Raw genomic sequence first — 26,734 nt, 5'->3', positions numbered from 1 at the left:
ATTCCAGTCTGGGCAGGTACCTTCAGCCTACCTACAATGGTGGCCGACAGTTTCAGTTGGAGAAGTTGCTCTTCCCTTCTCCTCCTGAAAAGCTTGGTATAGTGTTGCTGGTGCCAAGTGATGGCATTTAATAGAATGTCAAATTATTCGTATAGGGCCAGGAAGCACGGCCCAGTGATTAGGGCGCTATCCTGAACCGGGCTTCAAGTCCCTGCTCTTCCACAGACTGCCTGTGTGACCTTGGGCAAGTCACTTAGCACCTGATTTTTTAAAGGTATTTAGGCTCCTAAAAATGCAGCTAGGCACCTGGTGTGATTTTCAGAAGCACTTAGGTGCCCAATTCCCATTGAAATCAGTGCTTTTGGAAAGACCATTAGGCACCTATCTGCACCTTGAGGAACCTAAATACCTGTAAAGGTCTGGCCTTTAGCTTCTCTGTGCCTCAGTTTCCTGTCTGTCCAATGGAGATAATAGCCCTTGCTACCTCCTGGGGTTGCTCTGAGGATAAATACATTAAAGACTCTGATACGACAGTAATGCAGGCCGCATAAACACATAAGGCAGATAGAGAAGGCCAGTTCCTGCTCCCATTGGGAATCTATGGCAAAATTCCTATCGACTTCATTTATGCAGATCTACAGTAAAGTGGTTATAGGGATCTTTCAGGATAACGGGGACTAAAAATGTCAGATTATTTGTCCTCATGCTAATCTCCATCACAGAGTGTAAGTGAAAAGAGTCTCGGGCCCACTGTGTCAGAGCTTATATTCCGCGTTCCTATTTGCTGAAATCAAGCCCGCTCTTCAGTTACCAACAAATGACTTCCAGCAAAAATGTCCAGAGGGTTCACATGGCACAATATATTTCTTCCTTTTCAGTTTACAGCTAGCTACAGATCTTTGCCTGGCTTCGTATCAGCAAGAGTCACCAGTTTCAGGTAAGGAAACCGCCTTTGGGTTGTTTTTCTTTTTCAGAAGATGTGAGCCCTTCTTTCTTCTTGTTGTTTTTCCCCCTTTCAGGAGACACAAAACGAGGCATAGGAATGAGATGGCCCACAGTTACTGTGGTTGGAATCCATACACAGCATTGGGATAATAGTATGACAGGCCCACTAAAACACAAACAAATGGAATTCCCCTAAATGAGTGTGAATATGAAGCATGTGGGTGAAATTCATCCCTGTGCGTATGTCTGTGCAGCACTTTTAGCTCTCAAAATAGGGCCAAATTCATCCATACAGTGCCAGGTATTAGTACATTCTTGAATCAAAACTCTTTTTTAAATTCTTGGCTCTGTTTAGGGCTGGAAGTGTTACTGTGGACTATGAGATCAAAGCTGCCCCAGCAACAGTCTCCCAAATCAAAAGTGCCAGCAGAAACATTCAACACTCGCTAGATGCATCATATATGTTAATCCCTGATTCATTAGAAATAACAGGTAAGATTTAAGCTCTATTATGCATGCTATGAATTTGCTTTAAAGTTTGTGAACAATCGTTTGTAATACAAACAATAACAGTAACAACCATTTGTAGAGCTGCCTAACACTACTGAACACTTGAGACCAGACTTTCAAAACAGCTCAGCTCCCATGGAGGAAATGAACGAGCCAGTTGTCCTACATTGTGCTGCACCGCATCTCCTATTGACAACAAGAACCCTGTCACCACAGCAATGAAGCCCAAGCTAGCCTCTCCCAGAGAGATAAATTGAACATTGTATTGTTCATTGCAAGGGATCAATGAGGCAAGACGTTACAAACCAAGGCCCATCGGAATTGAGGCTGCTCAACATCTCAGGCCCCAAGCACCTGTCCACTCTTTGCACATTGCAAATCTCACAGCTCCTGTAATGAGAGCTGAGGTTTGCACTAGTGTTCTTGGCTAGAATTTCCACTCTGCTATTGGGCAGCGTGTTATGCACCAGTCATCGGCATAGCTGATGCCCTGCACCCCAGAGGTGGCTGCATATCATTGACACCGAATGTGTATAATTTGTGAAATGCTTTGAGATGGGAGGCACTAGGTAAATGTCAGCTGAAGTAATAAAATAAATAAATAAATACTACTACAGGTTTCTCTTTGCCTTTCCAGGTCAAACCAACATCTCTGTGTCCCCTGAGGACATTTTCCAGGGGGATACAGTAATAATGAATTGTAAGACATGGGTGGATACAGGGAACGTGACCTGGTATCATTCTGGACATGAAATCTTGAATAGCATCCGGCATTCAATACGTACAATAACTATAGAAGAAATTACAAAGTCAGTTCTGGAAATTACCAGTGTTACACAGCATGATACTGGTACGATTGTGTCCCTCTTGCAAAATCTGTATATGGAAGTGTATTGTTTGCAATAGGCAAAGGAACAAAGAAGAATGCAATGATTCTATTTATTTAAAACAGAAGGGCAAATGCACCTTTCCCCCCATCATTTTCCTATGACTTTCTTTAATGAATTAGCTTCTGAATGGTGATGCCAGCATAGTGCATTTATTATATTATAATAAAAAGTAACAGCTTAGAGTTCCATAGCAAATTAAATTGTTAATGTTTGGAGACCCCTTTGAAAAGAGGTGATATATTAGAGCTCAGTATTAAGGAGCCAGGTAACATGGACTGGACTGGGAGGTTAGGTCTAGTGGGTGAATAGCTGAATCTATTTTTCATTGCTTTAGGGGATTAAGGCAGAATGAGTTCTCAGCAGTAATATTGTATTTCCTTTACAGGTCCTTATACTTGTGTTTTCATGAGCAGCAGTGCGGACTACACATTGTCATTTAAAGAAACACAAAATATAACAGTAGCTCCAATAAACGTTGTACAATCAGGAGACACTGAAGTTGTATGTGACGGTACCAAAGTAACGCTGAGCTGCTGCGTTGATGGAAATATACAATACTTTACTACTAACTGGAGACCAAATAGAGCAACAAATATTTTGGGTAAGACAGAAAATATTCAGTCTCACATACTATAGGCCAGTTTTTTCCTAAATCTCTCCTCCTAATTTGCAGCTAAAAAGAGGCACATGCAGCTGTTTCATGCACAGAAGGGCCATATCCTCGGGGACTCCCCAGATGCTTAGACCACAAGTCAGTGGGTGCTGTGCCAAGCCAAGATGAAGTTCCCACTTGCATTGTCTTAGTGCCACTGTAGCCATTGCTGTGCACTGTTAGAGCCGCGTGAGGGCTGCTCTAACTTCTGCCACCCCATAACTGCCACAGAGGGCTGGAAACCTATCCCAGGACAGTGCAGCCTGCTGATATCTAGTCATCTTTCAGAAAGTGCATCTCCCCCTTTTCCTGCTTTGTTGACAGCAAGGTGGGTATGAGGTGTAGAAGTCCCTTTATTGGTTGTCCACAACTTCAGGGTCACCCTTATACTGAGAGTACCTTCCATGGGCCATGTACTCAGCTTTGGCAAGCAAACGGTGTGGCACAAAACAGCTGCAGCACAGCTAAAGATTGGGGCCAAAACCCCACATGCAAGTGTGAACTGTCCTGTGCAAAATGAATCATGCTTGATATTAAAGTTCCATTTCAAATGGATTTATAAATAATGAATAGACGTGTATAGCATAAACATGCTACAGACACCAGCAGAACATGGTATAGATTTTTATAAGCACATCAGTAGGTGGTGTTATAAATGGTTGTAAGTCTTAAGCAACCAGTTGCCCTTTTGGACTCTATAACAACCTATAGCAAAGGAGTAACCATTTATTAAAACACCTATTAATCATTTACTAGCCTTTTAGTAACTGTATAGAAATGGAACTTTAATATGAAGTATGACGGCAAACTAAGTAACTGTAAATGCACAAAGGTACATAAGAACATCCATACTGGGTCAGACCAAAGGTCCATCTGACCCAGTATCCTGTCTTCTGACAGTGGCTAATGCCAGGTGCCCCAGAGGGAATGAACAGAACAGTGATCATCAAGTGATCCATTCCCTGTCGCCCATTCCCAGCTTCTGGCAAACAGAGACTAGGGACACCATCCCTGTCCATCCTGCCTAATAGCCACTGATGAACCTATCCTCCATGAACTAAACTAGTTCTTTTTTGAACCCTGTTATAGTCTTGGCCTTCACAACATCCTCTGGCAAGGAGTTCCACCGGTTGACTATGTATTGTATGAAAAATACTTCCTTTTGTTTGTTTTAAACCTGCTGCCTATTAATTTCATTTGGTGACCCCTAGTTCTTGTGTTATGAGAAGGACTAAATAACACTTCCTTATTTACTTTCTCCACACCAGTCATGATTTTATAGACATCTATCATCTCCTCCCTTAGTCGTCTTTTTTCCAAGCTGAAAAGTCCCAGTCTTATTAATCTCTCCTCATATGGCAGATGGTCCATACCCCTACTCATTGTTGGTTGCAATTTTCTGAACCTTTTCCAATTCCAATGTATCTTTTTTGAGATGGGGTGACCACATCTCCATGCACTATTCAAGATGTGGGCATACCATGGATTTATATAGAGGCAATATGATATATTCTGACTTATTATCCATCCCTTTCGTAATGATTCCCAACATTCTGTTAGCTTTTTTGACTGCTGCTGCACATTGAGTGGATGTTTTCAGAGAACTATCCACAGTGATTCCAAGATCTCTTTCTTGAATGGTAACAGCTAATTTAGACCCTGTCATTTTATATGTATAGTTGGGATTATGTTTTCCAAAGTTTTACTTTGCATTTATCAACATGAAATTTCATCTGCCATTTTGTTGCCCAGTCACCCAGTTTTGAGAGATCCTTTTGTAGCTTTTTGCAGTCTGCCTGGGACTTAACTATCTTGAGTAGTTTTGTATCATCTGCAAATTTTGCCACCTCACTGTTTACCCCTTTTTCCAGATCATTTATGAATATGTTGAATAAGACTGGGCCCAGTACAGACCCCAGGGGGAGACCACTATTTACCTCTCTCCATTCTGAAAACTGACCGTTTATTCCTACCCTTTGTTTCCTATCTTTTAACCAGTTCCAAATCCATGAGAGGTCCTTCCCTCTTATCTCATGACTGCTTACTTTGCTTAATAGCCTTTGGTGAGGGACCTTGTCAAAGGCTTTCTGAAAATCTAAATACACTATATCCACTGGATCCCCTTGTCCACATGCTTGTTGACCTCCTCAAAGAATTGCACTTGGACCCAGGGATTTATGCGCTTGTGAATTACTCAGACATACAGAGTGAAATCCTGGCCCACTGAAGTCAATGGGACATTTCGACCATGAGTTTTGCCTGCACAATAGATACGCACTCAGATTCTGTGCATGTGATTTAGACAGGCAGTTTTGGTAAATTTGCCCCATTATGTCTAACCCTCTTCTCTTGACATCCAAAATACAGTTACAGGGTGGCCCTTAAAAATGTTAGTTTCCCCTAAGATAAATAGATGAGTTTAATATTTGCAGTATCTCTTTGTACTTTCCACTGCTTACTGTAAGAAACACCTTGAATCTGCCAATACTGAGAGTATCTGACTCCAAATACTTCTCTCAGGCCTGAATCTGAAACCGTTATTCACAGTGACTTGTCCTCACTCACCCAAACAGTGCTATTGGACTCAGTGGGATTACTCGTGGGAGTATGTGCTGCTCAGCATGAGTAAGGATTGTAGAACTGGGCCAATGGGTGTCTTAGGTAATTGGCAAGTATTAAGAGCCACTTCCATATGGGCACTTTGGCCCAATCCTGAAGTCCTTACGAGGCCACTGTGAGTTTTGCCCAAGTAAAGGCTGAATGTGGACTTCAGGGTGGGTGAGTTTAAAATGTCTCACTGTCAAAACTTGTGCCTACACCTAGGGTTTGTATAGGTAGGACAAGTCCTGTATCTACAGGCTTTACTTGTGGTTGAGGTAGACTGACAGCTCTGGGATTGTTTATTTCAATACAGGAACCATCAGTTTCACTCCAAACTGTGCTGAGTACACTCTCCAAGCCAATCAGTCTCAGTGCCCAAACAAGTCTGACCCTGAGATAACGTACACATGTGATCTGAGCACAGGGCATGGCGCCCTCAGAAGCAAAGCCATCAAAGTGACATATTTACGAGGAGGTAAGGAGCCTTTGCAGAATGCTGATAGAATCTGATTGCACATTGCTGAGTGTAAGTGCCTTGGGCAGGGACTGTATCTCTGTTCTCTCCATACGGCACCCTGCCTACCTATTGGGCCACATGCAAATGACAAATAACAATAATGTGTCATTTATCTTATATTTTTCAGCAAATGTAGAAATATCTTCAAACACAAAAGCTCAAGTTTCTCAGGGACACAGTTTTTCTCTAACATGCACCAGCAAAGTGAGCAATTGCAATAATGTCACCTGGCAAATCCAGTCTCAAATTATAGACTCGGGGCTGTACCTCTGTAACTTGGAATCCCCAAGCAATGTGAGGTCCGTGCTCACAGTGAAGGCTGCCACTCAGGCCTGGAATGGTAAGTGAAGGCGTCACATCACTGTGTGTTTCGGTCAGAATGACAAGATAGGTGACATTACCAATCATTTGAAAATTAGAACTTCACCTAAGTCCCCATCCTGCAAGACACTTAAACACGTGCACAGCTTTGATCACACAAGTGCTCCCATTGAAATCAATGGAACAAGGGCTAGAACTTGGCATCTCCCAGGTGGATGCCTTAACCAGCAGGCTATATTGTCAGTCTCATGGTCTGTCTCCGGCACAATTAATATTTAAGTATTTCATACAAAGTGGAACAGCTTCAAGGAGAGAGATGGAGAGAACCAACCCCAGAGGTTAGGATGCTCAACTGAGAGGTAGGAGACCTGGGTCCAAGTTCCTCCTCCAAAGCAGGCAGAGTGGGGATTAGAATCTGTCTTTCACATCCTTCATGAGTACTCCAGCTATTGCATATAAAGGGAGCACCATCAGCTCCTTCTCCAGCTGTGTTTTGAGCAGTGCACAATCCAGTAGGCATCTACTAACCTGGCTGTTGTGCTTGAGTGTTTGCAGGGATGCTCCTGATCTGGGTCGTTGTTTTACCTTTCCTGCTCGGTGTCTTTAGCAATCCTTTTTGATCTATCTCCATAGCAAGTAAGCCTCCATAAACAACCACACAGAGACATATACCATATTCATAAAAATGTCATGCAGCTATTTTACCATTCATCACATCACAGTCTGCATTCCGTGGCTTTCAACTGAGGCCTAGTTTTGTTTCATTGCTTTCAGGCACCTACACTTGCACGTTCTTTCAGAAGTTTTTGTCAAGTTCTGCTAGTACAACAGTTGAGATTGTTCCTCTGCCTCTGAGCCAGAATATTGTACGGGATCCCATTCAAGGATTTATCCAATGCAATGTACCTCAGATCCTAAAGTGCTGCATAGATGGAATGGAAAACTATGTTGTTATGTTCACAGTCCGACAAATGGAATTTAAGGGTGGTAAGGAAGTTGACACTTTACTCTGAAAATAGTATTGAATGTGTGGATAATTGTGGACATCCCCCCTTAAGATTCATTTCTTCTATGATGCCCACAATTAGTGAGCAAATAATTATAAGTATTTTTTTAAAATGTGCAGTCTCATTACTGTAATCTGGCCTCTTCTTATCCTTGTGCTTTGTTCCCCTTAATCATTACATCATGTCTAATTTGGGATTGTCACCATTTTGAACCCAAGATTTCTCTGTTCATGCCATAGTACAGGTCGCACACTCTCATAATTTAGTCTGAAAAGGTCTGACCCTGATTCTATTGGAGTTAATGGAAGTTTTGCCATTTACTTCCATGAGTGTAGGATCAAATCAAAAATGTGGTTATGTTAAAGTCCTACAGCAGGAATCGGCAACCTTTGGCACGCAGCTCATCAGGGTAATCCGCTGGTGGGCCACGAGACATTTTGTTTACATAGACTGTCCACAGGCCCTGCCCCCCGCCGCAGCTCCCAGTGGTCGCAGTTCACCGTTCCTGGCCAATGGGAGCTGCGGGAAGTGGCGGGCCACAGGGATTCTGCCTTTACTCTGTACCAGTGACTTTCATATCAGGTTTCATCAGTTTGCCAACATTTTCTAGCCATTTATTTTATTTTACATTCAAAATTTAGGATCATATTTTTCATGTGGGTCCATGTAACTGGATGCATAGCTATGATTCAGGTTGATATGATAGCCATCCCCAAGCATTTAAAATGCATAAACTCCAAGGAAAGAGACATCGTTAAGGGTGGCTCAAGTGTGTAGGGGTAATAGCCATGAAACTAAGCAAAAGCATATTTAAGATGAGTAAGAGGAAACATTTCCTGTTAGTAATGTCTACTAGACGATGGAACAGCCTCTCAAAGCTAGTGGTGAAAACTCCGCAAACCAAACCAAATGGGACAAAACTTTCAAGAATACAATGTAAGGAACTATCCCATATTCACCAAGCATATGGACGAAAGGACTTTTCCAGTGTAAATGTCTGTGGTTCTAGGTCTTTGAATTTAGTGCAGTTATACATTCTACCAATTATTTAGCACATTGTGTACAGTCGAAGTTCCCGAGTGGCTCAAAAAATTAACAAATATCATGAGATTAGAAAAGAGAGAGGAATAACCATCTAATTATGCAGATACAGAGCATCCTGTTTGCATCAGTCAGCAATTGCCATGAATTTGTACTCTGCTTGTAGCTAAAATAAGCAAGAACAGAAATGTAATAAAGTCAAAGGTTTAATTAATTTGACTAAAAATATTCCCAGAAATTACATACACCCTCAGCAATTCAGCTAAACAGTTATTGGAGACTGACATTTAGATTAATTTAGCATCGCTGTGGATAGGCTCTGAGGGGAATTGCATCTAACCTTCCTTGACTAGAAGACTGCTAAAGGATACAATGTGCTGGCCTGAGGTTTCTGGGAGGGCATGTAAAGCAGGAGGAGACTGTGGGTGGGGGATCATTAGGCTTGTGAGTAGGATGCAGAGAACAACACAGGAGAGGTTACTGTTGAAGACCCTTGGGATGACTGAAAGATAAACTGAGAACAGTGCAGAACCTGAGAGTCACCAGATGAAGAGTTAAAAATCCTAACCTAAACTGAAAGGCTTCAGCAGAAGCAGGGAGAGCAGAAATGAAAGAGGTGCACTAAAGTGGCTACCCCTGCCACTGTTGCTGCACCATAAAGGACTTTGGGGGAAAGTTGCTCTCATAGTGGAAGCCCAGAAGGATGCTTAAACTATATGTCTCAGTCTGTAAACAGAAGAGACAGCATAAGAAGGTAGCAAGGAATGAGCATAAGCAGCAGAAGATCATGAGCTCCAACAGTAGGAGACAATCCTTAGAAGGGCTGAGAGAGCTGTTCTTTAAGAGGCTGAGAAAGGAGGTTTTCACAAGCACTTCCTGTTCTACTCTAGCTACAGAACCAAACTATTGCATTCACGGGAAGTGGGTGAACCTGCCCCCCCTTCAGGGAGGCTAGTCCCCAGGCCCTGCCCTTTCTGCCCGAAGCCCCACCTGCCAGAGCCCTGACCACACACGTGCCTCCACCCCCACATGGGGCTGGAGGAGCCCCAGCTGGCCCAACCCCCGGGCTGGCCCGAGCCATCTCTGGCCACCACAGCCCTTGGCCACCAGCCTGATCCCCGAGCTCCAGGCCACCAACTGGAACTGAACCCCCGCCAGCTTCAGGGGAGAGGGGGAAGTGAGATCAGGGTCTCGGGATGGAGCATGGGTGGGGCCATGGCCTGGGTTAGGGGAGGCTTAGCCTCCACTGGCCTTCAATACGTGCTGCCCATGATTACATTAACACACCTAAAATCTTTCTTTGTAGTGAGAAAAACACAAGGAAACCAAGTGTGCTACACATACAATTACACAGAAAGGTGCAACCCGCCGTCAGATGTCGTAGCATATTGTACCTTTGTCAACCGCATTCAAGATAAGGTCGAAAGTTTACCTATGAACCTAAGTATTATACCAGGTAAGAAGAAATCTTGGTAATTATATACAGCAATTGCATGTATAATCCTGACGTATTTGCCAAATCAAAGGACATGTATTGTATCAGTGAGGTTGCTTAAATGCAGCAGCATGTGCTTTGGTTAAATCTGGTTGGTAATTTTCTATCTAAATGTTTTTTGATAGAAAATATGGTTGTCATAAGAAAATGTCAATTTTGCTGAAATTTTGAAAACCAAAACAAGGTGTTTTGTTTTGGCTCAGTTTCACATTGATCTCTGCAGCCATCTGAGCTGCCTTGGTGCCTCATAGGAATTATAGCTCCGGTGCTTCATGCCCCCAATATTCCCCACAGGCGGGACTCCCTGGCTAGACTACATCACCCGTGATGCATCATGGTCATGGGACTCCCATGATGCACCACAGCAGCTCACCCAGAAGGACACAGGTAGGAAATGTAGTCTGGCCTAGGAGCCCAGCCTATACAGGAGAATGGTGACTTGAGATACCAAAATTACAACTCGCAGCAGGTCAGGCAGACACAGATTAATGTTAACCTGAAATTAAACTTTCAACATTTCCAAATCGAGTTTTTATGCAATTTTTTGTTTGACAGAAAGTTTTGATATTTTGAATTTTTATTCTCATTTGGAACGTAAGCAAATGTTGACATATGGACTTTCCCCTGGGATGGAAATTCCATTGTTTGATCAGCTGTAGCTGCACTGCCTACCACTAAACCTGTGCATTACAGTAGAAATTTCAGTCCCCTCTTCTTCTGTTAATATAGCATGTATTTAAACAGCTTTCGAGGAAGACTGTGAACTCTGACTCACACTGGTGAATAGTTACTCACACAAGTGATCCTATCAAAGTCAATGAGACTATTTGTGAGAGTAACTGCTTCCCAGTGCGAGTAAAAGGTTCACAATCAAGCCCTTATTACTATTTACGGTTTGTGTTCCGGTAGCATTTAGACACCATCATCAGCTAGATGTTGTACAAACACATATTCAGAGATGTTCTCCTCCCCAGACAAATTTTAAAAATTGGGGGCTTGGATGATTATTCAAACCTTCTAAACTTTCAGGAGTCTGCAAAATTGGGCTGGAAATTCAAAAGATGTGTTTTTCCATAAGACTTTTGGTACTTCCTACTTTCATTTGAGCTAGAAATACTTCATCACCAGTAAAGTTTGCAGCTGACACAAAAATTGGGGAGTGGTAAATAATGAAGAGGACAGGTCACTGATATAGACTCGTGATCTGGATCTCTTGGTAAACTGGGCACAAGCAAACAATGTGCATTTTAACATGGCTAAATGTGATCTTGCAACAAAGAATATAGGCCAAGTTTGCATGATGGCAAGCAGAGACTCTGAAAAAGATGTGTGCAGTCACAGTGGATAATCAGCTGAACATGAGCTCCCAGTGAAATGCTGTAGCCAAAAGGGTTAATGCAATCCTTGAATGCATAAACAGGGGACTCATGAGTAGGAGTAGAGAGGTTATTTTACCTCTGTATTTGGCACTGGTGCAACAGCTGCTGGAATACTGAGTCCGGTTCTGGTGTCCACTATTCAGGAAGGATGTTGATAAATTGGAGAGGGTTCAGAGAAGAGCCACGAGAATGATTGAGGGATTGTAACACATGCCTTATAGTTCTGGACAGATTCCAGAAGCTCAGTCTATTTAGTTTAACAAAGAGAAGGCTAAGGGGTGACTTGATTACAGTCTATCAGAACCTACATGGGGTTCAAATATAATGTAGCAGAGAAAAGTATAACATGACCCAATGGCGGGAAGGTGCAGCTAGACAAATTCAGACTGGAAATAAGGTGTAAATTTTTAACTGTGAGAATAATTAACCACTGGAAGAACTGAGCAAGGGTCCCGGTGGATCCTCCATCACTGACAATTTTTAGATCAAAATCAGATGTTTTTCTAAAAGATATACTCCAGGAATTATTTTGAGAAAGTTCTGTGGCCAGTGTTCTACAGGAGGCCAGACTAGATGATCACGATTGTCGCTTCTGGCCTTGAAATCTATGAGAACTGTTGAATTTCAGCTCTTCCATTTCTGCTCCCACCTGGAACCCACAAGTGCTGAGGTAGATGAAAATGAAAATAAAATAAATTAATAACATGAGTGGATCGGGTCCTAAACCAAATCTTGCTGAACCTCAGAAAAACTTCTGTTCAGGCTTCAGAAGAAAGGTTGGAGAGATTCACCCATCCTTGTGATTTATTCTTATCCACTACAACAGCAAATCTTTGCATGCTTTTGCAGGCAAACAGCTGCCCAAAACTTATATCTAAGGGTGGGTTATAATTAAGGATAAACCCAAACCAAAATGCTGCATCCAAACACCTCTTAAGTTGGGATAGGTCAGCTGTGGATACAAACATTTCAAACCTGAGCCCATGTCTGCTAATAAATTTGTCCTTGCTTGCACAGTGCTTTGAAAATTGTGTGATTGTTTTAGGAAGAAGGATGATCTTGTGGTTAAGGTCCTAGGTCTAGGTTGAAGATCTTGGCTCTATTTTCATTTTTGCCACAGGAGTCTTGTAAATTACCTTGGGTAAATTACTCAATGCTGATTTTTCCATCCTGGAGATAAGACAACTTTTCTGCCTCTCAAGCGTTGCAAGGTTTCATTCATTAATGCTTGTGAGGCATGCAGATACAACACTACAGTGAGGAATGCTAGGGAAATATGTATGTACATCCATATATATAAAATATATATATGTATCCAGAAGGAAAATTATCTGTAATAAGGAAAATACAGAGAAATTAGAGAATTCTATTCCCTGTCATCCATTTATTTCTTTTTCTTAATACAGAAAATAAAGTTACGTGCTCAAACAGCATTGGTGTGGGACAGCAAGGAGCACAGATAATAAAACCATGCCCAGACTCTAAAGATGTGAATGGCACGAGCAGCCCTGTCAGAGGGACTATAATCTATGTGTGTAACAACTCCAACTGGGAAGTTGCTAGAAAGAGCTGCATATCTGACCGAATAAACACACTGCTCAGTAGTGCTGAGGTAACAACTTTGTGTTCCTCTCATGTTTTTTCAGTAGTTTTAAATAAAGACTAGAAGGTGCTTTCAAAACTTGTTTCTATTGCTCAAAATGCTTTACCCATTTAAAAAGACATTCAATACTGGAAAAATGCAACTGTTCAATTAAAAGTTCTTTTAAAGCTAGGTAATAAACCCCCTGTTCCATGGGCTACGGGGAGTTATGAGTGCGGCAGAGTAATTGCAGTGCTTATCAAGCCAACCGAAGGAACAGGGTTGTGAGGCACTGAAAATTCTATTACAGTCTAAAGCAAAGAAAATCTCACTCCCCCACTCTCCACACACCCTTAGCTTGCAGGGTCCACTGTTCTCTGACAACCTCTCGAAACACACACACAAATAAATTATAGAGTCTGAGCGCTGTTATTGTAGATGCACTTTTTGTGCTTGTTTCCCTAGTAAATATAAGGGGGTAGTGCAAATATGTGATGCTGAATAAGGGGTCACCAACCTGAAAACATTGGCTTAGTCTGCATGATACTTACCTACTGTGCAGACATTACTGTCCAGCTCTCTCACTAGCATTCCTCACTCAGGACAGCACTTAAGTGTGTGCTTAAAAGTATGCATGTGTTTAAGTCCCACTGAAGTCAATGAGACTTAAGCACATCCTTAGAGGTAAGCATGTGTTTAAGTGCTGTCCTGAATCAAGGCTTTATCCCATGCTCATCATCACAATGTGTGTGCTATATCACACATAACCAACCTTGGGACCATAAGCACAGGCTTCTACCACTTGCCTTAAAGGTGAATAACCCTTAGCTGTTAGACGTAGTAGGGCTTTTGTCTGCCGTAGGTGAGTGTATATAGTACACATACCATGACTAGCTCTGAAGGGAGCATTCATGGCACTCCACAGCCAGAGGGAGGGTCACCACAACACAGAGCCTTCACAGGAAGCGAGGAGGGAAATGAGGACCAAGTCAAGCCTCTCTCCAGAGCTGTCCAATACTAGCACAACATTTGCTTCTTGCCTCTGGTTCTCCTGTAGCGCTGCCGGTGAGCATCGTTGGCTTGCAACTCCCATGAGCATGCTCCTGCCCCCTGTTCATATTTCAATGGCCGGATGGTGACCACGACTCTGTCCTGCCATAGCCTTTACACTGCTCAATAACGGTGGCCCTCTATTTGCAGACACACCCCACGCATATGGCATCGCTTCACAGGTAGCTCCAGAGCACAAGCCATCCCTTGCTGTCAGCTAGTCCCCAGCTTGGAATAATTCCCACAGCATGGTGCCTGGCTGAGCGGTTGGTAGGACCACTCCCATTTTTGCTTTTGTCATAACCCCCTTTCTAATCTGCACTGTCCATTGGATACAACAACAGTCCTGCTGCTGCATCCTTTGTCTTCCCTTCTAGAAATCACCTGCAGTCACCATATTCCTCGTTCAACTAGACCAGTGCAGGAGTTACACGTCTTTCCCCATGGACTCATTGTGTATCTTGACTGAAGGTGCATTGCATATATGTAACATCGTGTTTAATTTCCCTTCTAGTCTTTGGTGTCTGGTCCCCAGCCAGCAGAACAGCTAGCCACATATCTTGAGACTCTTCATAATATTACAATAAAGGAACAACAAGAAATAAACAATTCATCTGCAAACCTGGGGGCAGTAATTACCATTCTGGATTTGGTTTCAACCATCCCAACAGATGCAGATCCACACACAATGACAGTAAGTTACAGTTAAGCCGTATAGAAGCTGATTGGCTCTTTGGCCTTTGCATCAGATGGGAATATACTCCCTGATTGGTTAGTACGTGGATTAGGGAGGAGTTGAGGGAATGATAAGGTAAGAAGAAATAAGAACAAAGATACAGATGAAGGCAAGATTATGAAAGGCCTTGAAGGTGAGGACCAGGAGCTTTGCTTTTACATGAAAGGATTCATGAAAGGGTGACATGTTTGGAACAACAGATTATTATCTGTACAGCATCTAGAAGTGTGCTAGGAACTTTACAGAACATAGAAGACAGTCTCTGCCACAGAGCTTCTGGTCTTCATTTTAGACATGATACACAAGTGAGTCTGATAAATAGTAGGGATAGTGGAGAAAAGGAGGAGTACAGAGGTTACGGTGGTATGGTCACAGAGTTACTCAAATCAAGATGGTTCCCCTAGATTTATAAAGGAAGGACTTGGGATATTGTTTCTTTAATAAATTATGGTGTTTATAGAGAGGTTATGAGTTATCTGGGGCGTGAGTGAAACCGAGATGATGGAAACGGGGGAGGCAGCTGAGGTGAAGAGCATGTGTGAATGGCAGAGGTGGGTGTTGAGGAATGACAGGTTAGGAGCAGGTACGAGAAAAATGAAGCAGATAAATGTGGAGGGGTTGTGATCAGGCAAGGGAAACGAATTGGCAATAAAACAGGTGAAGTGCAAGAGATGAACAAGGAATAGTCAGGAAGTGGAGTTAGAGAGGACAGGGCTGATTTTTAGTAATAGATCTAGCTGGAAGAAATGGCAAGTTTCAACAAGAGACTTGCTGATTTACACGAGCTAAATGGACTGGATGTTTGAGCAGCAGGCAGACTGGAGTCAGAGATAACACAGAGGATGCAAACCTGGGAGCCAGGACTGGAGCCAGGCAAAAGTGTAGCAGTATTAGAAGGAAAGATGAGCACCTCTGCTTTCAGTGACCCTGACTGGAGACGGGACATCCTGGGGGAAAGGTCTGAGGGATTGCTTGAGACTGGGCAAAAGGAGAGAGGCCAGGCTAGAAAGATAAATTTCAGATGTTATTATTGATAGTAGCAATGATCGTAAAGAACTTAATACCAGATGTTTGTCTTTATTACAGAATTTCCTCTCTACAGTGGACATTATTGTCAACAGTTCCACAATACCTGCCTGGAAAGATCTGAACAATCAGCAGACAGAGAAAAGTTCTCTGTTACTGAAATCAGTGGAGAGATTTTCCCAGTCCCTCCAGCCAGCTAATAATATCATTCCTTCTATCACCAACACCAACCTTCAGCTGCAAGGTATCATTATCACAGAAAATAGCATGTTGGACTATAATAAGAACTTTACTTTCCCCAGTTCAGCAAACCTCAGCGGTAATGTGCTAATTAGAAGAAATGAAACTGAGAACTTGAAACCAAACTCGACCATCATCACCGTGGCTTTCTCAACCCTCAAAGATATTCTGCCCAAACCCAACGAGACAGGTAAGGTTGTGAATGGTTTGGTGATGATGACAACAACAATGAACAGCACGCTCTCTCCGGACTTCCAGATCTCTCTGACATTTGCCAAAAGCAATTCTTCCCTGGAAAAGCCCCAGTGTGTCTTTTGGAACTTCTCTCTCTCTGGTAATGCAGGAGGATGGGATGACACCGGTTGTCACCTGAAGGATGAAGGAGACAATATCATTTGCACCTGCAGTCACTTGACTTCGTTCTCAATTCTGATGTCGCCCAACCTGAAGCTGACCCATCCTGGAACCCCACTAGATTACATTACCTACATCGGCCTGAGCATTTCCATAGCGAGCTTGATGATCTGCATATTAATTGAATCCCTGGTATGGAAATATGTGACCAAAAACAGAACCTCCTACATGCGTCACATCTGTATATTGAACATAGCTGTGTCTCTTCTGATTGCAGACATCTGGTTCATTGTCACTGCCTCCCTACAAGACACAAAGAAGCTAGTGAATGGGAATGTCTGCATAGCTGCCACCTTTTTCATCCACTTGTTCTACCTCAGTGTCTTTTTCTGGATGCTTGCCCTGGGCCTCATGATCTTCTATCGCCTGGTCTTCATTTTACATGACACTAGCAAGACCATCCAGAAAGCTGTAGCATTCTCTTTGGGATATGGGTCCCCTCTTATTATATCAGTCATCACCATAGCTGTCACTCAGCCGCATGATGCTTACAGAAGGGAAAATGCCTGCTGGCTCAACTGGGAGAAAAGCAAAGCTCTCCTTGCCTTCGTTGTACCCGCGCTGATCATTGTGGCTGTGAATTCAATCATTGCGGTTGTAATCCTAGTCAGAATACTAAGGCCTGCCATTGGAGAGAAGCCAAGCAAGCAGGAGAGGAGCTCCTTGATTCAAGCCATCAAAAATGTTGCCACTCTGACGCCACTATTAGGCCTTACCTGGGGATTTGGACTCGCAACCCTTAGCAAAGACAGCTCAATAGTATTCCATATACTATTTACTCTCCTCAATGCTTTCCAAGTGAGTATCATGTATGCACTGCTTTATTTTTCATGACCACTTAACACAGACTCATAGAAAAAGAAGACAGGAAGGACTAAAGATGCTCATGCTCCCGAAGTTACAGGAAATAGATTGTGTTTCTTACTGACTGGTCACAGATGCAGGTGACACCCCTACTCCCAACGTCTCTGCCAATAAGTTGTGAGGCAATTCTTTCCCCAAATTGCGCAAACAGCTGTACTTTGTGCATGGAATCAAGATTCACTATGGTGAAGGATGTATTCCCATTTATTACACAGCCTGAGATACCATCAGATTCTGTCTCCTCCAGTGTTATTTTAGCAGGTTATCACTTCCAAATAATTAGGGATTGTAGGACAGCAGTCCAGGTCTAAGGCATCAAAGACACAATACATTGATGAGCAATACTAATAATTGCTCATCAATTTATAATAATAATAAGTGGGAAGTAAACAACTGAAATGGACCAACCCTGTTTTCTGCCAATCATGAGCTAAGATTTTTACTTGCAGAATGAGTTCTAACAGTTAATGAAGTAACCTGGCAGTATGGACTCCTGGGTTCTAGTCCTCTCTCTGCTTTTCATTCTGCCCAGGGCTTTCAGGTTCTATAGCTCCATGGCATCCCATCAGGCAGACGGCTCTAGAGCTGGAACCATATTCCCTTTCACTGAGAATGTTGAAATTTTTGGTTTCTTTGCAGTTGAGAAAAACACCCAACAAATTCTGAAATATCAAATTCTCCATAAAATGGAATTACCTTTCTCTACCCAGCTCTGTTAACAAATAATAATTCACATGTGTAAACCACTCAGGTTTCCTGGGTGAAATGCTTTATAAAATTGAAAATAACTATCAGAATTATTGTGTCACTAAGGTGCAGGTCTGGGAGGGAAAGGAAACATTTGGAAAAGATATTTGAGGGAGGAGGGTCCATTTTTTTGCCCGGTATGGAAAAATTGTCAATTTTGGGGGGACAATTGAAAAGGAACTGTTATATGAAACATTTCAGTGAAATAATTTGTAGAGTAATGTTAAAATAATGTTACTGCTGCCTTTCTTGCCTTCAAAATATTTTCTAATAATAACTAATAAGTATTTTACATTAACAAAATGTTTCTCTAGGCAAAAAAATGCACCTAAGTACCTAAGTGTACAGCTGCAGCTCATCCTTAATGCTAGATGTATTTGTTCTTATTATCTGAATCAAAACAATAAACTGTATACTTCTTTATTTCATCAGTATACCAAACAGTACTTTTTATAGGCTAACTAAAGTATACATAATACGTTTCTCATTCTTAAAGAAGTCAATCAAGTTTAGTTTTGATAAGCAAGTAACTACTGCAGATATTTCAATTTTTCACAAAATTTCATTTCTTTTCTGAAACAAAAAGAGAAAAAAATGCTTTTTTTCCCCCCGTCTTCTAAATTGTACATGCCTAGTCACTTTGCATATTACTTTTTGATAGCAACATGTTAACCACACGGTAACAGCCTGGAAAAGAATGGTAGTTAATATTGTGGAAACACTGAATAAGCACTACTGCATTATAGAACAGGGCATTTAACTGCTCGCCATCTTCTCATGCAGTACCAAGGAACAATGGGATGATTTAAAGACACAATGACATCCATAACCTGGAAATTCCTTGTCTGTGTTGGTTTGTGTCACCTCTGTGAGCTGAACTATTATTGCTATCTATATTACAGCAATGCCTAGAGACCTCAAACAAGATCAAGACCTCATTGTGCTAGGTTCTTTACAAACATATAGCAAGAAACGGTTCCTGCCCTAAAGAGCTTATGATTTAAATAGTCAAGACAGACAAATGGTGTAGGGGAATGCTCTAGTGTGGTTGAATGTGGACAAATGCATATATTGTTTATATTTAAATATCATATTTTTATAGGGATTATTCATTCTGGTGTTTGGAACTCTCCGGGACAAGAAGGTAAGAATTCAGATAATGTCTTACACCTGATACAAAGATATGCTTATTATTTGAATTGACTGCATGGATTTACTGATTTACTTTGTTTGCAAACCACAGGTATTAGAAGCCTTGCTGAACAAATATTCATTTACAAGATGGAGTATGCAGCAAACAAAGGTTAATCCTCTCTAAGAACGGATTTCATAGTTACTTTATTAATACTCTGCAGTGCCTCAGATGTATTTTTAATCAATGTTAATCATTAATCATATTTTATATTCCTACTTATTTACTAGAACTACTCAAAAAAGAAAAGAGCTGGGAGAAATTAATTATTATTTTTTTTAAATCTCCTCCTTTTTTCAAAATTCAAAATATTTTGATCTATAGTTGGTCAAAAATGTGGGAGGTGGAGTTACGTAAATTTAATCAATATTTTTACTTTTAAAAATTATATTCAAAATTTCTTTGAAACTTTGAAATTTGGTTGATATTTTTGAAATTCAAAACATTTCAACCAGCTCTACTATTGACACACACAGGACCACAGAAACAAATGGGTTGCCTGATTCTGGGGGGAGTGCCCACTGACTACAAACAGGAAGGGATAGAAAGCCACGTGCTTCTGGGCATAAGACAGCTTCGAAGGGCACGTGTTAGCGGGGCTCGCATTAGCATGCTAAAAACAGCTGTGTAGATGTTGCTTTGACAGTGCAGCTCAGGCTGGAGCTCAGGTTCTCGTGCCCACCCCTTCCAACCTCCTCCCCTTCAAGCTTGAGAGCCTTTGCTCCAGCCCAAGCTGTGAGGTCTACAGAACTATGAGAACCCCACTAGCATGAATCTGTGTGCCTGGGCTGGGAGGCTCACTCCCAGATGCAATGTAGACATGCCCTGACTATTGGGGGTCGGGAGGGACTTCCTCTGGAGGCAGGTTTATCCCATAATGTCCTACTGCAGGGTTTCCTCCACTTCTCTCTGTACCATCTGGATACTGGGCTAGACGGACCATGGGTCTGATCCAGTATGGCCATTCCTGTGGCCCTGATGTTTTTAAATGGTTAAATTCATAGAAATATGGGCCTATGAGAGACAATGGAGTTTATGCACAGAAGAATGATTTATATCTGTCGTGAAGCCACTGCTGCAATTGATACAGATTAGCACCCTTACTGGCGGGCACGTTAGAATCCCAGGATGAAATACACTTGCCGTCCCAGAGCTGATGCCGCCACATAAAGGGTTAAGGCACTTTGTCCAGACAGTACAGGAAAGCTTGTGCTGTGCCTCCCTGTGCTGGACTTATTCCGTGGCTTGACAGAGGACTTCACCAACACACCTTCACTACAGACTCTTTGCAAACAGCGTTTGTCAGCCTCCTGTCAGACTGGGAACATTTCCATGAAAATATGTCATTGTTCATCTGGTGCCTGCTAATCTGCAGCCTCTGGTTGGGTTGTTGTTACGACTGGGTAATAGCGTTCGATCTGAAACTCATCCAGTGAGCCACTCCAATCAGAAATGACTAGCCTAACTAAAATTATACACTCCTTACTCACTCCTTATTCAGGTAAAGCCCCCATTGGGCCAACACAAATGCCCAGCAACATCAGTGGAAGTTGCACCCTTCAAGATTTTGGCCTCTTTCAAAGGGAGTTTTGCCTAGTAAGCAGAGAGTAAGCAGAGCAGATCGGGCCCTGTGTGATCATCCTTCTTAAAAATAATTAATTCACGTTCATCTTCTTCCTTGATCACTTTATGAACTTGTGTTTCACATCTATTAAATTGCACCCTTTTTTCCATAGTGACTCAGTCTGACAAACCTTATAAAAACACTATCACATTTAATAGGGAATGAGGACCCTGCTATAGAAAGTTTAAACCGATCTATTGCAGAGATCTCATTAAATTCTATAGGCTTTTAAAGTATTTCTATTGAACCCCTCTTTATTTCTGGAGAACCCTGTTGGTTCCAGCCCTATAGAATTCTATGGGACTTTTCCATAAAGGAAATTTCCTTCGTCTCCAGCAAGATAAACTCATTCTCTCCCTGCCCCTGTGTAAAGTACCAATTGCTTTATAGGTTTCAGAGTAGCAGCCGTGTTAGTCTGTATTGGCAAAAAGAAAAGGAGTACTTGTGGCACCTTAGAGACTAACCAATTTATTTGAGCATGAGCTTTCGTGAGCTACATCATCATTTTATAGTTTGTGTTCCACCTACCCTCTGGTGGATGGAATCAGATTTGCTGAAATGCTTGTGTAATCTCATCTGCTGAGGACTGACCTAAAGAGCATCCGATGAAGTGAGCTGTAGCTCACGAAAGCTCATGCTCAAATAAATTGGTTAGTCTCTAAGGTGCCACAAGTCCTCCTTTTCTTTTTGCGAATACAGACTAACACGGCTGTTACTCTGAAACCTAAAGAGGATGTCAGCCTTAGTGTTACTGGCCATGCTAATGGGAATTCTCCTTGAGCACAAGTGGCAGAAGCCCTGTGCTGTCTGGAGTGAAAGGTCCTGTAGTCTAACCCCATATATCATATGCGCTATTTAAGCAGAGGCTGTTTGTGGCTGTGTCTTGTACTTTATTTTAAGTTTAATCTGTCTGCTTCTCTCTTGTCCACGATCATTACCATAAATGTACATATTCCTGGCTGGAGAATATGCCAGACAAGTAATAGAGTGACAGCACACATAAAAAAAATTCAATCTAAAACCACAATCCAGTCCAAACAGAGCAAGCCACAAGAAAGCACACGCAGAGAGAAGTGAAGGCTCTAATTTGCGCTGATAGGTTGAATGCTACTGGATGCCTCAATAGCATCATTATTCCCTCTGCAATAGATTGCTTTAAAGCAGTGGTTCTCAACTTTTCCAGACTACTGTACCCATTTCAGGAGCCTGATTTGTCTTGCGTACCCCCGAGCTTCACCTCACTTAAAAACGACTTGCTTACAAAATCAAACATAAAAATACAAAAGTGTCACAGCACACTGTAACTGACAAACTGCTGACTTTCTCATTTTACCAAAATAATTGTAAAATAAATTGATTGGAATATAAATATTATACTTACATTTCAGTGTATAACATGTAAAACAGTATAAACAAGTCAGTGTCTGTACAAAATTTTAGTTTGTACTGACTTCGCTAGTACTTTTTATGTAGCCTGGTGTCAAGCTAGGCAAGTATCTAGATGAATTGCTGTAAACCCTAGAAGACCCCTGTGAACCCATAGGGATAGTGTACCCTTGGTTGAGAACCACTGATTTAAAAAGCTCCTTTATCTAGCCTGCCCAACACCCCATTTATATGCCTCCTGTGTGCTCCACTGAACAGCATTCTGTTCACACAATCTCTTTTAAAATGTAGCTGCAGAAAATGTTCCTGACTTTTAACTAAAACCAGTTTCTATCTTACAGTCAATGTCCCTGGGTGATTCTGCCCCCGTGTTCTCCATGAGCTCTCAAGTCTCAGGAGCACTAAACAACTTATTTGGCAAAACAGGTATGTGACAATGGCTACATGATATCAAGGACAACAGACAGGATTTTTGTGTCCTTTCAAATCCTTTTCAAATAGTGTCTCTCTCTCTAAAATGGTAGTTCCATTTTCCAGTAGCTGAAGGCAGTGGAATGACTAGATTTACAGCAGTATAACTGGGAGCTAGAGCTGGCCTATTAAGTTTGTTTAAAAATTCATTAGATTAGGTTTTTCTAAAAAACTCAGTCATCTCAAGCAGTTCGTGGCCCTCAGAGACCGAGTACGGGCTCTTGAAACCAGAGTGACTGAACTCGAGAAGTTAAGGAAACAGAGAAGTACATAGAGGAGACTTTGTGGGAGACAGTAGAACAGTCCCACCCCCAGTCTGACAGTGTCTATGCTGTTAAGGAGAATGAAATTCTTATGGAAGGAGAACATCAAGCTGCAGAAGAGAGAATTGATCCTGTAGCTGGGACCATCCTTCCAGATGAAGCCATGGTATCCTCTCACACCGAGGATACCCCTTCCGGGGAGGGGACCTCCGTTATTAGGAAGAGACAGGCAATAGTAATGGGGGATTTGATTTTAGAAATATAGGTAGTTGGGTATGTGGTGACTGGGAGAACCTCATGGTGAATTGCCTGCCAGGTGTGAAGGTTGCAGTCCTCTCAACACGTATAGACAGACTTATGTGCAGTGCTGGGGAGGAGCCCGTGGCTGTGGAAAAGGTAGGTACAAATGATATAGGGAAAGTAAGAGAAAGGTAATGGGGACAAATTTAGGCTGCTAGGTAAGAGATTAAAGTCTAGATCTTCCATGGAAACATTCTCTGAAATGCTTCCAGTTCTATGCATAAGGCCACTTAGACAGGCAGAACTGCAGGGTCTCAATTGTTTGGAGAAGGAATTTAGGTTTATTAGGAACTGGAGAACCTTTTGGGAAAGGAGGAGCCCATACAGGAATGATGGGCTCCACTCAAACCAATTGCTGGCATGTAAAATTAAAAAGGTCATAGAGAAGTTTTTACAGTAAGGCCTGAGGGAAAGCCGACAGGTGCAGAGAAGCACATGGTTCAGACAGACACATCCCTTAGGGGAGGATTTATTAAAGGGGATGCTCTATATCCTAGATAAGAGGAGAGGATAGAAGTTGATAAAATAAAGGTAGAAACTGAAGAGAAACAGTCAAATGAAAAACAGTCTCATTCAATTACATCACATGAAGCCCGACAACTAACTACTGCTAAATTTTATAAGTGCTTGTGTACATATGCAAGAAGTCTAAATACTAAGATGAGTAAACTTGAGTGCCTGGTATTAAATGAGGATATTGATATAAACAGGCATCACAGAAACTTGGAGGAATGATGATAATCAATGGGATATGGTAATACCAAGGTACAAAATATTTAGGAATGACAGAGTAGGTTGCACTGCTGGGGGAGTGGCACTATATGTGAAAAAACAGAGTCAAACATAGTAAAAATTTTAAATGAACCAAACAGTATCATAGAATCTCTATGGATAGAAATTCCATGCTTGAATAATAAGAGTATAGCAGTAGGAATGTACTACCAACCACCTAACCAGGATGGTGATAGTGATTGTGAAGTGCTCAGGGAGATTAGAGAGGCTACAAAAACAGAAAACCCAATAATATTGAGGATTTCAACTATTCCCATTTGTCTGTGTGTAACCGTGCCTTAGTGGATCATAACTGAGAAAGCCAAATTCAGGGCAAACTTCTGAGGAATAGGGCAAACACAACCCAGAACTGGTGGCTATTCTTTTATAAGATATGCCAAACCAGCCACAAAATTAAACTCCTATTTCACCACACTGGCTAACAAGAAAACATAAAGGCAGTTTCCTCAGGCAGTCCAGTTCTTATATCACCACTAGAAACACTGGATTCAGAGATGAGTGGGTCTTTTCAACCAGTCTCATCAAATAATAGGTTCTTCTGATCCCAAAGGATCAGCCACACACCCAGGTCAATATATAACTTAGATTGTCCCGAAAATCACGTTTGTGCCAATCCTTTAGTATCTAAAATCTGAAGGTTTATTCATAAAAAGAAAGAAAGAAAGATGAGAGTTAAAATTGGTTAAAGGAATCAATTACATACAGTAATGGCAAAGTTCTTGGTTTAGGCTTATAAAAGTGATGGAATAAACTGCTGGCGTAAGTCAAGCCTCTGGAATACATCCACAGCTTGGATGGGTCATTCAGTCCATTGTTCAGAGTTTCAGTTTGTAGCAAAATTCCTCTAGAGGTCAGAAGCAGTATTGAAGACAAAATGGAGGTGTTTCCAGGGCCTTTTATGGCTTTTGCCCTGTGAAGGGCACCCCGTTGTTCTTACTGTGAAAAATTACAACAACAAGATGGAGTTCAGAGTCACATGGGCAAGTCACATGTTCATGCATTTCGCCTAGTCACAGCAGGGAATTCCATTACCTGTAGAAAGGCATCTTCCATGGTCATTGTCAGTTAAAGGTTTTTGCATCTGATGAAGTGAGCTGTAGCTCACGAAAGCTTATGCTCAAATAAATTTGTTAGTCTCTAAGGTGCCACAAACACTCCTTTGCTTTTTGCGAATACAGACTAACACGGCTGCTACTCTGAAACCTGTCAATTTGAATAGTTCCTCCAAGAATTGCTGGCTAATTACTTCATGGGTGTTACCCCAGGGGCAAATATTTGAAATCCAAGTATAGAGCCAATACTTATAACTTCACATACAAAAATGATGCGTGCATACAGATAGCATAATCATAACCAGCAAATCAGAACCTTTTCACAGTCACCTTACTTGACAAACTTTGTACAATAGTTACTGCAAATATATAACGGTGGTTGCAACAATGATCTATATGATCATATTGTAATCAGATAATGTCACACTGTGTGTGTTACCTCAGCATGGGATGCAGAGATAAAATTTCTAGACACCGTTAATGACTGCTTCTTCAAGCATCTATTCCAGGAACACACAAGGGGAGAGGCAATTCTTGATTTAGTCCTACATGACTCACAGTATCTGATCCAAGAGGTGAATGTAGCTGAACTGTTTGGTAATATCAACCCTAATGTCATTAAATTTAACCTCCTTATAGGAGGGAAATACCAAAGAAAACCACCACAGTAGTATCTTACTTCAAAAAGGGGAATTACACAAAAACAAGGAGGTTAGTTAAACAGATATTAAAAGGAACAGTTGCAAGAGTGAAATACCTGCAAGCTGCATGGAAACTTTTAAAAAACACCATAATAGAGACTTAAATTAAATTTATTACCCCAAATAAAAAAACAAACAGTAAGAGTACCAAAAAATGTCACCATGTGTAAACAAGAGAGTAAAAGAGGTGGTTAGAGACAAAAAGACATCCTTTAAAAAAGTTGGAAGTCAAACCCTACTGAAGAAACTGGAAAGGAGCATAAACTCCGGCAAGTCAAGTGTAAAAATATAATTAGGTAGACCAAAAAACAATTTGAGAGCAACAAGCAAAGGACACGAACACTAACCGCAAGAATTTTTTTAAGTACATGATAACAGCCTGCCAAACGGTCAATACAGCCACTGGATAATCGAAGTGCTAAAGGAGCACTCAAGGAAGACAAGGCCATTGCAGAGAAGTTAAATGAATTCTTTGCATCGGTCTTCACTGCAGAGGATGTGAGGGAGATTCCCACACCTAAACCATTCTTTTTAGGTGACAAATCTGAGGAACTGTGCCAGATTCAGGTGTCAATACATGAACAAACTGATAAATTAAACAGTAATAATTCACCAGGACTAGATGGTATTCACCCAAGAGTTCTGAAGGAACTCTAATCTGAAATTGCAGAACTACTAATTGTGGTATGTAACCTATTGCTTAAATCAGCCTCTGCAACAGATGATGGTGGATAGCTAATGTGACACTGAATTTTTAAAAAAGGTGATCCTGGCAATTACAGGCCAGTAAGCCTAACTTCAGTACCAGGCAAATGGGTTGAAACTATAGTTAAGAACAGAATTATCAGTCATAGATGAATACGATATGTTGGGGAAAAGTCAACACAACTTTTGTAAAGGGAATCATGCCTCACCGATCTATTACAATTCTTTTGC

General features: G+C 41.6%; 1 protein-coding gene across 4 annotated transcripts in view; it reads left to right on the top strand.

The window, feature by feature from the left end:
• Window positions 1-26,734, top strand: part of ADGRF5 (adhesion G protein-coupled receptor F5) — a 66,782-nt gene that overhangs the window by 33,588 nt on the left and 6,460 nt on the right. For 3 of the 4 annotated variants that reach the window (XM_073335808.1, XM_073335806.1, XM_073335805.1), the window contains exons 7-19: window positions 879-937; window positions 1,301-1,437; window positions 2,093-2,305; window positions 2,731-2,946; window positions 5,912-6,073; window positions 6,243-6,455; window positions 7,211-7,423; window positions 9,791-9,940; window positions 12,765-12,970; window positions 14,505-14,684; window positions 15,813-17,204; window positions 19,120-19,161; window positions 19,261-19,320. In XM_073335808.1, the coding sequence (XP_073191909.1) occupies window positions 879-937; window positions 1,301-1,437; window positions 2,093-2,305; window positions 2,731-2,946; window positions 5,912-6,073; window positions 6,243-6,455; window positions 7,211-7,423; window positions 9,791-9,940; window positions 12,765-12,970; window positions 14,505-14,684; window positions 15,813-17,204; window positions 19,120-19,161; window positions 19,261-19,320 (3,243 nt within the window). Of the gene's footprint in view, window positions 1-878; window positions 938-1,300; window positions 1,438-2,092; window positions 2,306-2,730; window positions 2,947-5,911; window positions 6,074-6,242; window positions 6,456-7,210; window positions 7,424-9,790; window positions 9,941-12,764; window positions 12,971-14,504; window positions 14,685-15,812; window positions 17,205-19,119; window positions 19,162-19,260; window positions 19,321-22,560; window positions 22,646-26,734 lie in introns of all 4 variants that reach the window. The other variant, XM_073335807.1, reaches the window with a different exon arrangement.

The sequence above is a fragment of the Lepidochelys kempii genome, chromosome 3 (assembly GCF_965140265.1).
Source record: "Lepidochelys kempii isolate rLepKem1 chromosome 3, rLepKem1.hap2, whole genome shotgun sequence".
NCBI lineage: Eukaryota > Metazoa > Chordata > Testudines > Cheloniidae > Lepidochelys > Lepidochelys kempii.
This window is presented reverse-complemented; position numbering and strand designations above follow the sequence as displayed.